The following is a 14,474-nucleotide window of genomic DNA, read 5'->3' as shown; positions in this document are numbered from 1 at the left end:
AGGAACCTGCAAACAAGCCTTGCACCACCACCAGGGTGGTGATGGCCCTCCGACGGTCAAGTCAGAGGAGATTGGAGGAGGAGAGATGATAATCACAAGTGGGAGAGAGTGCTCTGGGAGGTATTGCTTACCCCCCCTTCTCCCCCCAGCCGCATATATACCTGGCTGGGAGGTCTCTCAGGGGGGTTTGTCGTCGTGGGGCACGATAGAATGGCCACCGACATGGCCGTTACGGGGCGTCGTGGAGCAGCGCTGGGTACGGTCATGGCAGGGCGTAGTGGAGCTCCGCTTTGTACGGTTGATACAGGAGATCGTGGGCAGCATCGGGTACAGCCGTTGCAGGGAGTAGTGGAGCAGGAGGCCGCGGCGTGCCTCTGGAGAATAGCCTGTCGTTATCAAAAGATCTCCGACTCGGGGTCGGAATGCTGGATCATAGGGCAGCCGACCCGGGGTCGGGCTGCGAAGCCGAGGAGGTCCGACTCGGGGTCGGAGTGCTGGATCATAGGGCAGCCGACCCGGGGTCGGGCTGCGGAGCCGAGGAGGTCCGACTCGGGGTCGGAGTGCTGGATCATAGGGCAGCCGACCCGGGGTCAGGCTGCGGAGCCGAGGAGGTCCGACTCGGGGTCGGAGTGCTGGATCATAGGGCAGCTGTAGCTTTCCTGGATACGCGTGCCGATCACGTGGGGCATGGCGGCTCAATTTCCCCATAACAGAACCATTTATGTCAAACGCAGATATGCATAAATTGCTATTTTTTTTGCCCTAATCATGTTAACTTATTGGATTTGATTCTACTGTTGGACTGTTGTCCGCTGGCACTTGAAGCCCATGAGGAGCCCGCAAAGCACCAACCAGCATCTCATGTCTGGACAATACAATTGTTGCATATTTGGGATAACCTAAAACTTTAGAAATTTTATGCTTGAGGCTTATGGTTGTGGGTTTTAGATCTAATATGGTTTGAGTTTTGCACCATAGAGAGCTATATACAGCTCTTGACGGCCATCACATCATCTGATCATGGAGACCGATGATTCACAAACAAGATAGGTTTTTCATTTTTGGATATTTGATGGTTATCTCTCTCCATGATCGGATGATATGGCAGCTATTTAGAGCCTCTGGCCATATGGTGCCCTCCAAAATTCTAAATGATTGGCGCAAATTTCTTCAGGCAAGTCTTCAAAAGCAAAGAGATCGAGCTTCTATATTGCTTGTCATCGTGAAGAAGATACTGTTGGGCTTATTTTTTCTTACTAGATCATGCCATGTGCTTTCCACGTGGTTTGGAGATGGATAATGATCACCAAGCAGAGCCTCATGCATCCAAGGTTACCTATCAACGTACGGTAGGTCCACATTGAAGCCTGTACTAAACATCCAAGCAATTAATTTTGTTCGTCACTGGTCGCAAGCGCTACAGTACATAGAAAACATAATCATAGTAATCAACAAGTTATCACGATGTTTGATTTTCCGTTGCATTTGTATAACTGAGAACTAGACACAAGCCAAAGCGCACTTGTACATGCACCACACCACCAGCAGCATCAGAGTATAAATAAAACAAAGAAAAAGAGAAACCGAACAAATGGCAAACACCGGTACTCTCGACCATACGCGAAGGGAACAATTCTGGTGTAAAGAATGTTCAAACAAGACAGCTGCAGCAGAATCTAAGCTGCGGCAGGCGCGGTGGACGCATGAGGGGCAGGACTCGGAGGTGAGTCGGTGTTGACATCGTCGTCCAGCTCCCTCTGGCGCACGTACACCTGGAGGCCGTTCTGCATGAAGAGGGTGAGGGACATCTTCTGCTGCACCCGGTGGCCCGGGACCAGCTCCAGCCGGTGGCGGAGCAGAATCGCTGACGCTATGGACCTCATTTGGAGATAGGCCAGGTCTTTCCCCAGGCACGTCCTCGGCCCTCCGTTGAACGCCACGAACCGGTACGCGTCCTTAGCCTGCTCGAACCGGCCCCCCTCTGCTGTCAGCCACCGCTCCGGCCGGAACTCCATGCAGTCCTTCCCCCATATCTCCTCCATCCTCCCCACCGAGTAGATCGAGTAGGTGACCGTCGACCCCGCCGGCACCACCGTGCCGTCCGGCAGCACGTCGTCCGCCACCACGTACTTGGAATCCTGCGGCACCGACGGGTACAGTCGCAGCGTCTCCGCCAGCGCCGCCTTGAGGTATTCGAGGCGCTCCAGCTCATCGAAAGCCAGCGGCTCCTCCACCCACCGCGCCACGTCCGGCCCCCGCGTCTCGCGCAGCACCGCCGCAATCTCGTCCACCACCTTCTTCTCCACGTCGGGCCGCTGGGTTACGGTCCAGAAGAACCAGCTGAGAGCGACGGAGGAGGTGTCGCGGCCGGCGAGCACGAAGTTGAGGGCGATCCACTGGAGGACGGAGGAGGGGAAGGCGTTGCCGTTAGCATCCTTCTTCTTCATGAACCGTGAGAGCAGGTCGTCGGAGGGGCTCTCCTTGCGCGCGGCGATGGCCTCGGTCATGTAGCGGTCTACCACCTCGAGGCTCTTCCGGAGGCTACGCTCGCTCCCGAGGTCGAGGAGTTTCTTAAGACGCCAGAGAAAGTCGGGGTAGAGGAAGCGCTGGAGGGTGGCCTCGGTGGCGGCGTCGAAGGCCTTGGCGAAGGGGTTGTCTGGAAGGTCCGGGGAGAGCGTCTCGGGGTCCTTGCCGAAGGTGAGGCCGCAGATGTTGTCGAAGGTGAGGCGGAGGAGGAGGTCTTGGAGGTCGACGCTGTGACGGCGATGGAGGTGGTCGTCTTCGCAGTGGTCGGCGAGGATGCGCCAGAGGCGGGATTTGATGGCGCGGTTGGCCCAGCGGGCCATGGCCTGGCGGAGGGTGCGGGTGGTGAACTCGAGGGCGGCGGTCTTGCGCTGGAGGAGCCAGGTATCGCCGTCGGAGTTGAAGATGCCCCGGCCCAGGAGGTCGTGGAAGTTGGACTGCCAAATGGGGCCCTTGGGGTAGTTGTCGAAGCGAGTGCGCAGCACGTGCTCCAGGTTCCTCGGGTTGCACGTGACGGTCACCAGCCCCTGCCGCCGAGCCACACCCGGCAGCGGCAGAACGCACGTCTGGTACGTGGCAGCGGCTCCCGTCGCGCGGAGGTTGCCGGCGATCCAGTCGTGAAGGCGGGAGCGGTTGGAGATGAGGCCCGGGAGGCTGCCGAAGAGGGGCCACACCCTTGGCCCCGTCAGCCGCCGGGTCAGCACCAAGAACCACATCAAATATGCCGATACCAACGCCGCTACAAGGGCCATCACCAGGAAATGGATGCTGCCTTCTGGTTGCTGTTGGTCTGCTTGGCATTCTACCGTCTCCATTGCAGCTGTGGTTGCTGATAGGCCAAGGAGACGATTGACAAACTGATAAAAATGTGGGTCGAGAAATATGCCGGGTCCTCGTGTTATATATACTCTCTGAGATCTCACAGGGATGTGTGTGTGTGTGTGTGTGTGTGTGTGTGAGAGAGAGAGAGAGAGAGAGAGAGAGAGAGGATTAGAATGTGGAGGAGGTACGTTGAGTGCGTCCGTGTGTCACGTTGGAGGGGTTGGTGGGAAATAGGGGGGTAGCTTTTCTTGCTGGTCCGAGGAGGTAGAACGCCGTTGTTTACGCATGTAACAATGTACAAACACAGGGGCGGGTCGCCCGGTGTCCGGCTCGCCCCGACGAACGTAGAAACCGTCCGGTCTCTGTGAACGAGCTTCGCTATTTTACTCAAAAAACCGTTCACTCGTGCTGGTTTCCACTACAGCCGAACGATAGACCTCCATTGCAATCAGGGACGGGGCTGTATCTTTCGCGCGAATCCACCTTTGGATCACGCAATTATCGCTTCGAGATCCGTGGAGGCGGATGAATGAATGAGTTCTGATCCTTTGAGAGCCGTGCAGGCGAGAACCAACGGTCAGCGTCGAAACAAAAAAAGAAAGAAAAAAAAAGACCATGCATCCTTTGGCGCGAAAGATACAACCCGAACCCAGTCGGTCATCCGTTAACGGGGAGACCGTCTCGATTGCGTGCACCCTTGTTTTGGTTTGGAGCATTCTATGGCTCTGCGATGTCTAGAGACTGGGGGTGGGGGCGGAATATATTTTAATGATAGTCGACTTCTTCGAAGTAGCTCTATTTGCTACTCAAGTGGATTGGATGAGAAAATAGAGCATGCCATGCGTGCTTATGGCAGGGGCACAAGGAGACGTAAATTGAAGAAAGCGCTCGAAAGGATGGGCGCCTTTCAGGCTGCTAGAAAACTATGGGTTTGGTTGGAAGCCGTTCAACTGCAAGGAGAAACTATGGGACATGCCACAGGGTGAGCAAATTTAAGTGCGGTGGAAGAAATCAATGCAGAAACGACACTCCTTTGTTTATGGCGAGGACAAGAAACTTGGACGTGTGGGAACGGAGCTAACGGACATACAGGTTCAGCAACGGGAATTTAAAATTTTTCACACGCAGTAAAACTTCGAATGCTGTGGATCCGAACAAAGTTAGGTAACGCTTTGGTTCAGTTTTACTCTGCGTCTTTAAAAAGATTAAGAACGTGCTTTATTTTCACGAGAACCACCCTCTCTTATAATTAATAGAGTCCAAAATTTATCATTTAGATCTCGGACTGAAATCTTTGCTTATTAAACAAAGCGGTGTGACAACCAGAGCAATACCTGATACATAAACTTTTTGCTTTATTGGGTACCAAAGATTGGCGAAAGCAAATTTAGATTCCAATTCATGTACATTCTCGTGTAGAATTTACCGTGTATCTGGCTAGCTAAACTCCTAGATATTTATAAGATGGAAGTGAGCTACATCGCTCACTATTTGATAGGGATTTAAAAAAAACAAAGATGAAAAAGTCTAGTTACTACCAAATTCATATTTTTATGTAATGAAAACATCAACATGGAATGCCCATTGAACTTGTAACGTGGACATTCTATCGTCTCTCACATGCACGGTAGTTAAACTTGATGGGGAAAAAGTGGACCACCCCACAAAATACAATTAAAGCACCTAAATCCGACAGCAAGCATAATCTCAAGAAGAATGGCCTCGGCAAGCACGGCCTCGATAAGAATGATCTCGGCAGGTATGACCTTAGCAGACATGATATCAACAAGCACGACCTCGGCAGGTATAACCTCAGCACGCATGATCTCGATTGAGCAAAGCTCGATTGACCTCGAGCCGATCCTGACTCTACTAGCAGTCAAGCCGGTCTGCCTAAGGAAAGAACCATCAAATCCTCCATATCCGAGATCAAATTTTACAATCTTTGCCACAACGACTGTCAATATCTTAACCGATCGCAAGTTAGCCCGAAATCTCGAGCCCTTTAACGTAACTCATTTAAACCAAGATTTGCACAATCACGCTCGATTGTGTGTAACCGCTACACTCTCTTCTATAAAGGGAGGAATCTCTAGGGAGATGATCTTCTTTCCGGGCCAGAAAATACCTCTTCATTATCTCTATTATCTCCAAAGCACTCTCTGACTTAAGCATCAGAGGGTTTTTGCTGGAACCCCCGGCCAAAGGCTTTTTTGTAGGTCCGCCGGAGACAGCCGTCCGCCACCGTGCTAGCAGTAAAAACTCCTCCTCCTTGTTTCACGGTTACCTCCGGGTTTATTTTCCAGCAACAAAACTATATGTGAACATGGGACTTTTAGGACACACCATAACCATATAACAATAACTAATTAGTCTTCTTACAAGATTCAATTATTTAAGAACGATTTTATGAGTTTTTATGAACTAAGTATTTCCATTTAGGATCATTTCTGGTGTTCTTAGAATACACCAACAGGCCAAAAAAAAGCATAGCGCACAGGGGCAAGGTTATCTTTGCGGTGCAGCCAGCTGGTATGTCTATCACATTGTGTAACTACCACCGTGGTACACGAGCAGTTGAGAAGTGTATTATTTGGTGCTAAATGTGGATCACAAGGTAGACAGCTTGCTGGGCCTTTTTTAATTTCCTGCCACGTTCAGAAGTCGACAGAGAGAGCCCAGTCATGGGCGGTGGCCTGTTACCCTGGGCTGTTCCAAAGATATGCCCGGATCCAAATTCCTTCTCAGTCGGCCCATTTGCGTAGCTCTTAAAGCTCCACGCGTTATTCGGTAGAAACTTTTTATTCTGCCGGGCGGACCTCACAACAAAAGAAAACCGCAACCCGCGAAGCCCTAATCCCTTGCCTCATCTCTCTCTCTCTCTCTCTCTCTCTCTCTCTGTGGGAGGCAAGCGGCGAGCGGCGAGCGAGATGGCGGCCGGCAAGCAGACGGTACTGCAGTTCTTCCCGTCGACGACGAGTCTGAGCGCGAGAGTCCACCCTGTGGTCCTCTTCAACATCTGCGACTGCTACGTGCGGCGCCCCGACCAGGCCGACCGAGTCATCGGCACCCTCCTCGGCTCCGTCTCCCCCGACGGCACTGTAGAGATCAAGAACTCCTACGCCGTCCCCCACAACGAGTCCGCCGACCAGGTAACCGTTTTCCTTTTTACCTGCCTTTCTTCCTCCTCCTCATTCTAGGGTTTCGAGATCATAGGATGCTACAACGTTTGCAGTTTGGATTTTTTTTTTCCTCTCAAACCTTTTTTGTAGACATTCTTCTTTAAGGAAAGGCGATCTATATAACATGGCTGATTGCCTTGTTCGCGGGTGGGGTTTGGTGAGGGTTTCGGTGATTATCTGGGGAACCCCCTTTTTTTCCCCTCCTTGTTCTTTTCCTGCTCAAGAATCTGATTAAATTTCAAGATCTGCAGTTCAGTAGGAGATTTCTGACTATTTTATTATTTGCGTTTCAAAATCATAGGAATTTGCGAATCAAAGGCAGCAACAAAAAGGAGAAAGCACTTTATAGAGTTTAAGGGAAATAAATAAATAACTAGGGCTTCTGGCTATGCAAGCATTAATGCTCTAAAATAAAATATCTGTCCGTCTATACACTCTTTAGGTTGCTATGATGAAGGCAAGGCACCTGAATCAATCGTATGCAATACGAATAGATGCTGTCCAGCTGATGTTATTATCGAAACTATCTTGATGCTAAGTTAGTTTGTTTGGATAGTTTCTCCAAATATTACTTCTTCTATTGTGATTCTTCGTTTAGAAATCTTCAACTGAAATCTTGTTGGATTTTTGATTAAACAGTCAAGGTGAAGAATGGAACTGTAGTGAAAGCACTATTAATTTACACCATGCCCCATGCATCTACATTGTCTTCTTGTGCAAGGTTTAACACCTATCAATAACCCTTCCTTTTCGATGACAAAATCTTAAAGTGCCTCCCTTGAAGGCATTTTGGTGCTGTTTGGTTTAGGGATGACCCACAGATCAACAGTGATGTGGGTGGAGATGATGGAATCACCGCATTTGGTTACACTCTGGTAATTCTATGTGGCAGTGATCCCATGTTGCTTTCACTCCTAAAATCACCACTCAATTTATTGATGTTAAACCCATCCTTGAGGACAAGTTTTCAAGATCACCCTAGGTTAGTGATGTTGGGCTGAAATTTGGAGACAAATATGCCTCTCTGTTTGGCATAAAAAAATATTTCAAAGAATGCCGATCTCTGGAAAAAGTTTTTCTAGCTAGGAAGGGTTTGATAATCCCAAAAAAATTACTTCTTGTTAGGAAGGTTTGATAATCTCCGGGAGTTACTTTGACAGGTTTGAATAATTTTTGTTTCTGTTAAATTAGTTTGGATGACAAGTTTTGATAATTTGATTTATGTTTGTGTATATTTTTTTATGATTTAGTTGAGAATTATATTTAACAGTTGCAAGATATATGGAATATATCAGGGCTAGTTTTGGTGTTATATGGCAGCTAATCTTGGATTCTAATGCCATACTAAACATGTTAATCAGGATACCTGAAGATCTTTAATCATTGGAAGATATCATCCCAAACATGGTGATCTTAGATCATTGAGGATCAGCATACTCTGGGATGGGGATCACCTGTGAACTAAGATTATCGTAGTGATCCCATTTGGGTTACCAAATGCCACCTTTATCTTAAATGTTTTGGAGAAGTAAGCTTTTCGTTTTGCCTAGATGCAATACAAAATCTTACCTATATGATTTACATATCGTCAGCACTTTCAAGCTTATAGGTAAGATCAATTGCTTAATATGGAATCACTAAAAGGGGTTAAAGAATGGGCTGCTAAGGAGGGAGTGTCATCAAGTGAGTAGGCGAAGCTTATGTAAGAGGATTGTAAGATGATTGGTGGTTGGTTGTCATGGCATGGATGTGGTAAAGAAACAAACATAAGATCCACCGTTTGATTCATGGAGCTATTAAATTGTCACAATCTGACAAGAAGTGGAGCTATGCCATAACCTCCTTCCACCCCACATGAAAAAGTTCTATTCTATAGAATTGACTTGGCACGAACTAATTAGTTGTAGGAAACCATTTAGTAATTTCCCTCATCAAAAAGATCTACAATTCTACATTTCCGCCCACACAGCTACCTATCAAGTTTTGGAAAACTAAAAAATCATTTAATTGGATGGGATTCCCGGCAAAAGTGCTAGTTCCAGTATTGGAGTTAACAAACACAGAACTATTGCATGTTCGCTTTATTATGATCTGACTTCTAAAATTACTGATCAATGATGGCTCATATATTATCTATTCAGTGTAGCTACTTTATTTTCTGGCATTTAAACTTTTGAACTAAAAACAGTTTTTTTATTACTTTTAGCAGCTACAATGCTAGGAGATCTCTCTTTATCCAGTGTGTCAGTCTTGATAAGATCTACAAAATGAGAACTTTCTTAAGTTTTTGCTGCATACATGTTTTGCTTGTGCATTATTTCTTTTGCTTATTTTTCTTTTATTTTGTGCTCGACTGCAGGTTGCTTTGGATATTGATTACCATCATAACATGTTTATGTCCCACCAGAAAGTCAACCCAAAGGAAGTGATAGTTGGATGGTAAGGAACTTTAAAATTAGTTAGTTTCTGCATCTCATGGAATTCTGTTTTTTATGAGTTATGATAAACAATGTCATTTTATTTTCCTTAGCTGCAGTTTAGATGCCTTTATGTCTTGATCTTCTGAAAATTTTATGCCCTGTTATTTGGTGTTAGATATGGATATTCTCAACATATTTAATAGCATTGAAAGTGGCAGCAAATAAATGCTGAACGATCTTAATATACTGTCAACCTTATCCAGTCTAGTATTATATACAATTTTAGAAGATTTATAGCAATTAAGTTGTAAGATTTTTCCATCTGCTTGACGATCGCCTTTGGTGTAAGACTAAACTAATGAAGAAAATCAAGACTACATCATATGAAGATGTTCAACATCTGAAAATATAGATGAAATAAAGTTGTTATAGGCTTGAGTTGTGGTGAGGATTTACTCATTTTTTATACTCTCCTAAAAGACTGCTACGCAACCAGCAAGTGTTGGTGCATGTCCAGATATTGCATCACTTTTGATGTGATTATTATTAAAAGAAGATGACGAGAACTCAATAACAATGAAGGTTGTTTGTGGATACCCTGACATGATAGCTAACTAAACCAAATGGTACATAAATTTAGTTAGAATTGCCGTCATTCTATATTTGGTATTGTGTAAAGATGTCCTGAAACATTTGAAATCTAATCTTTAGTAATTAAAATTTGCTCAGCTACTATAGCCCGGTATTGGAAATTTTATATCTCCTTATCTCCAAACTAAACTTTTCTAATATTCATCAACTCAAGTAATTTGAAAATGGCCCACTACCTCAAATATGTGCTACTCATGATGTTTCTTGCATGTATATCCTAATGCATGTCGGGACCCTAAATCTTATGATGAGTGAGTATGAGTGGTCTGCTATGAAACTGTCTTTGAGTCATTGCCCTTAAGTTCTTTTGCTCAGTGTGCCATATTATTGGTCAAGTCACTAACTTTAATCATATGTACCTTCTAAAATTGCATGTATACTCATAACTCTAATCATATGTACCTTCTAAAATTGCATCTATACTCATAACATTACAATTACGCTTATGCCACTGTAAATTGATTTGTTCTATAGTTTTGCGCCTTTGACTTGTCATCCATACATGGTTGGAGAGTGATTGTTTAGGTGCAAAATGTCTAAAATATCCTTCTCAATTTGCATAAATTGTCTTCCAAATTTCAGAATTACTGACTTCAAGATGTACGAGTGGTAATTTTACAGGCCGGTTTATGTTTTAACTCAGCTTAACTATAGGTAATCCAACATCTCTGGGTGCATGTTGATGGTAGGTGGTATAGCTGCACATAAAAGATTTTTTACTAGGGTCAAAATTCAATGTGTAAGTTTGCAATGATATATGAGCAGAAAGGCATTTTTCAAAAGTATATGTTAATAAAACACTATATGATCTATGCTTATATATAATGGTGAGAGTGTGCTTATGTGATGAGTGATGACCATGCTGCATTGGGAGTAATAATATGCATTATACATAATGAGTCACCCTTGTAAATGAATCCAGCCATTAATGATTTGGGTAATACTAGTCTCTTGGAGTCATGACATAATGCATTGTTAAAGAATGGACAAGAATATATTAACAATCATCAAGCAATGTATCATTGGAAAGTCATTAAGGGTATTCAAGGGTCATGATGGAATGGTTCATTGAAGAATTTGAAGAAGAATTATATGGCAACAGTATTGTTGGAAAATATGTATGGTAAAAAGGGTTTGGGCATATGAGTGGAGAGTTACATACATCGAAATGTTTTTGGTTGATGTGTGGTAAAGTTAGGAGGATGCTGTGAGATTAGCCTTTTAAGAACCGTGATGCTACACCAATAAAAAAAGGATGTGAAAAGTTTATTGGGACCATTCTCTTTCATTGAATACTAGCTGAAACTGTAGAAGAAGAGGAGTTCAAACTTGTGGTGATAGGTCAAAGAATAGAGGATTTGCAAGTTGTGAAATATATTCAAGCAAGCATTTGTTGATAAAGAATATATTGTTTGATTAAAAATAGAGTGTTTCCTTTTGGCTGGTAAAATTCACTATATTCACTTGTTGCAGCATTAGTTAATGGTTTACTTCTGTTTAGTCATCCACTTGGGGGCAGGCTTGTTGGTCAACAACTATAGCTATTTTGTTGCCGATTTTGTTGGAGATGTATCAATTTTAAGGGTTGATTCTATTGACTGTCAATATTTTTCTAGTAGCAAGACTATTTCTAGCCATTTATGGAGTCTGTTTTCATAGATAGCGGTTTTGGCTGTTTTGAAACATCAAAAGCTTGTAAAACTTTTATATCTGCTTGTCTTATTCTTAGTTTGCTATTTTGTTTAGCTGGTCAGTTGGCTGGGTTAAGCCTTAATGATATTTATGGATATAGTGACAGACATTAGTGGAAATACAACAATTTTGAGATTTGTTTCTACAAAAGTTTGAAAAATGTTCAAGTTATGGCTGACATTTGTTTGCCCAGCTGGTTGGCGCCCCCTCTCCTAAAGGCTAGCCTTTGGGAGAGGTCCAGGGTTCACGCTCTGGTGGTGGCACATTAGATTATATTGCTCTAAAGAAATGTTCAAGTTGTCAAATGATAATAACTTTTACGAGGCCATTTACAAAATAATGGTGTTGTTTGTATTTGTTACTATGGCTATCTTTCCTTTTTCTTAGTGGTTGTTACATCTTCATTTTTGGAATATGGTTTTCATGGTATTATGGTGAATTCATTTCTGGATCTCTATTTTACTAACATTAGGGCATTATGCTCCACTGCTACTGTACCTTGTGCAGGTATTCGACTGGCTTTGGTGTTTCAGGTGGGAGTACATTGATACATGACTTTTATTCAAGAGAAGTATCAAATCCTGTTCATCTTACTGTTGATACTGGATTCCAAAATGGTGAGGCTTCCATCAAAGCTTATGTGTCTGTCAATTTGTCTCTTGGAGATAGGCAACTTGCGGCGCAATTTCAAGAAATTCCTCTGGATCTGCAGATGATCGAAGCGGAACGAGTTGGATGTATGGCTTCTATTTAGTTAACTCTTGAATACTGCCTTTTCTTCTTTATGTCATACATAATTTTGCCGTTTCTAACTAAATGGTGTTATGTTGAGGGATGATATGTCATTTTTTTTTTCACTAGCTGGAAAACCTACAGTTGGATGGAACAAAGGATTTGCTTCAGTGGCACATCATTCTAAATTGCATAACCAATCAGAGAGGACTCGTGTCAATAGGCCTTCCTAGACTTTATTGGCAGACCCTGCTTCTTCAAAATGTTGCATTGGCCAGAAACATGGTTAATGCTTTTAGAGCAAGTCATTGTACCTTGAGCTATAATCCATATGAAATAGGCTAAGATCTGTAGGGCTGGTTCGAATTTAGTGGATATCCGCATAAAATTCATTCTTTGAAGTAAAAACAAAGAGTGAAGAAGTCAGGTTTCAGGACTTTTACCTGCACTAAATTTGGATAGGCAGCTGTAACCATCTAACACCAGTTAGTCGTTAATTATATAAAGATAGCTTATTGTTGGTTCTGTTATTATTACTTACCCTGTAACCATCTAACACCAGTTAGTCTTTCATTATATAAAGATAGCATATTGTTGGTTCTGTTTTTATTACTTACCCATAGCTCTGTCGGGTGCTTAAAGCATCTTTTGTGGAGCACTAACTGGTTTGTTTTCCAAACCTCAATCTTGTAATTTCCATTTCGAATCTAAATGTTTTTTCATGGATGTGATGTGTTTCTCCTGTATCTGTGTTCCGTTTAGTTCATACTTTGTTTGAAATCTGAGCTTTCTTTTTTGATTATTATCAATCTCTAAACTGCAATTTTCGCATCCTATTTATCCATGAATTTGTAAAGTTTATTTAATTTATCCATCAAGGTTAAGGTGAAGTTGACTGGATTATTTTTACAATCATGACAGTTGACATCTTAAAGATGTCACTGGTGGACAAGCTTCCTAATGATTTAGAAGGAATGGAAGCTTCAATGGAAAGACTGCTTGCCTTGATTGATGATGTCTACAAATATGTGGATGATGTTGTGGTAGGAATCTTGGACCTTCATTTAAACCTTTTTTGAGTTCTTGGCATCTTGGTGCAGGACCTAAAAATCATATCCTTTATTTTCCAGGAAGGACGTGTAACCCCAGATAATAATATCGGGAGATTCATTGCAGATGCTTTGTCATCAGTTCCCAAACTTTCTCCGGCAGCATTTGACAAGCTTTTCAATGATAGAATTCAGGTAAACTTGTTTCTTTAGTTCTTAATGCAAAGTTTCAGGCTCAAGCATTTTTATGAATCCTTTCATTCCTCGTATATTTGTATCTGTTCTTTGCAGGATAATCTTGCACTGGTTTACTTATCGAGCCTCACTAGGACACAACTCAGTGTAGCAGAGAAGCTGAATACTGCTGCCCAGATATTATAGTTTCTCTACTACTCATGAATGAAAGCTGGTAATATCTTTTGATGCCATTTCAGTTGCGCTCATTTTGCATTACTGTGTAGTTATTGACAACATAGTTAACACTTTAAAACATAGGGCTTTATGCAGACGTTTCTTCTTTTTGTTGTTTTTAATGATCCAGAGCCATTCCTTATTATGATTGGGCCACCCAAAGATCTGAGCGTTGTGGTTGTTTGTCAGAGAATGAATATCATCAGATTGTAACTCTTGACAGCATTCATTTTCATTAAGTTGAAGTTTTGAATTTTATTTTCTAAAAAAAATATCTTAAGCTTTGAGAATTAAAGGGAGTGGAAGGTTCTTATGACAGGAGTAATTCCTCTGATGTTGTCACCGAGGATTTATTTTTTAGTTAGTTTCTGCAAGACTTCATCAAGATAAATTTGGCCTGGAACTGTTGCCCATCTATTATATGAAGTGTTAGCTTATCATTGCGATGTTTGCTTGAAGAAAGGCAGATAATACTGCAAAAATTATCGTTGATTTAGCCAGATCTGGCTTTGGTGGATTAATGAGACTCATCTCGGTTTTTTGAAATTTCGGTTAATTTTGTTTCCCACATTGAAGTACTTGGAGAGGTATGTACTACAATGATGCCATGAAAGGCCACCAATCTCAACGTAGAGTGAACTAAAATTTAGGTCGTCTACCAGTTCTTGACCAATAACTGGATAGCTTCTTATAGAGTCCTAAATTATACTGGACTAATTGGGAACCTTCCGAGGAAGTTGAAATTATGACCCCGTCGGGTTGAAGTTCTATGGTTGACAGCTCCAGATATTCAAAAACCTGAGGGAATCAAAACCTGTGGAATAGATTCGTAATATGGAGATATTTCCAAGGAGGTTGTGGGAGGATTCCTGCTTCCATGTGCAACTAGCAATGCGCCCATGCTGTGAAGCGGTCTCCGAATTTATTTTGTGAAATAAGATGTGACAAATAAATATATGGGTAGTTATACTTTTGTTAGGTCACATTTTTTT

General features: G+C 43.1%; 2 protein-coding genes across 2 annotated transcripts; one reads left to right on the top strand and one right to left on the bottom strand.

The window, feature by feature from the left end:
• Window positions 1-1,456: 1,456 nt before the first annotated feature.
• On the bottom strand, window positions 1,457-3,520 carry LOC103704048 (cytochrome P450 86A1). The gene has a single exon (XM_008787183.5). It carries the CDS (start codon window positions 3,336-3,338, stop codon window positions 1,677-1,679), a length of 1,662 nt encoding a protein of 553 aa, XP_008785405.4. The 5' UTR covers window positions 3,339-3,520; the 3' UTR covers window positions 1,457-1,676.
• A 2,634-nt stretch (window positions 3,521-6,154) lies between these two features.
• Window positions 6,155-13,922, top strand: EIF2 (eukaryotic translation initiation factor 2). Its single transcript, XM_008787184.5, has 7 exons — window positions 6,155-6,497; window positions 8,887-8,966; window positions 11,798-12,027; window positions 12,944-13,065; window positions 13,153-13,266; window positions 13,363-13,480; window positions 13,613-13,922. Exons 1-6 carry the CDS (start codon window positions 6,276-6,278, stop codon window positions 13,450-13,452), a joined length of 858 nt encoding a protein of 285 aa, XP_008785406.1. The 5' UTR covers window positions 6,155-6,275; the 3' UTR covers window positions 13,453-13,480; window positions 13,613-13,922.
• The last annotated feature ends 552 nt before the right edge of the window (window positions 13,923-14,474 follow it).

This window comes from Phoenix dactylifera, chromosome 8, assembly GCF_051530095.1.
Source record: "Phoenix dactylifera cultivar Ajwa chromosome 8, Ajwa_hap1_PhDact_Kaust_v1.1, whole genome shotgun sequence".
In the NCBI taxonomy this organism is placed as follows: Eukaryota; Viridiplantae; Streptophyta; class Magnoliopsida; order Arecales; family Arecaceae; genus Phoenix; species Phoenix dactylifera.
This window is presented reverse-complemented; position numbering and strand designations above follow the sequence as displayed.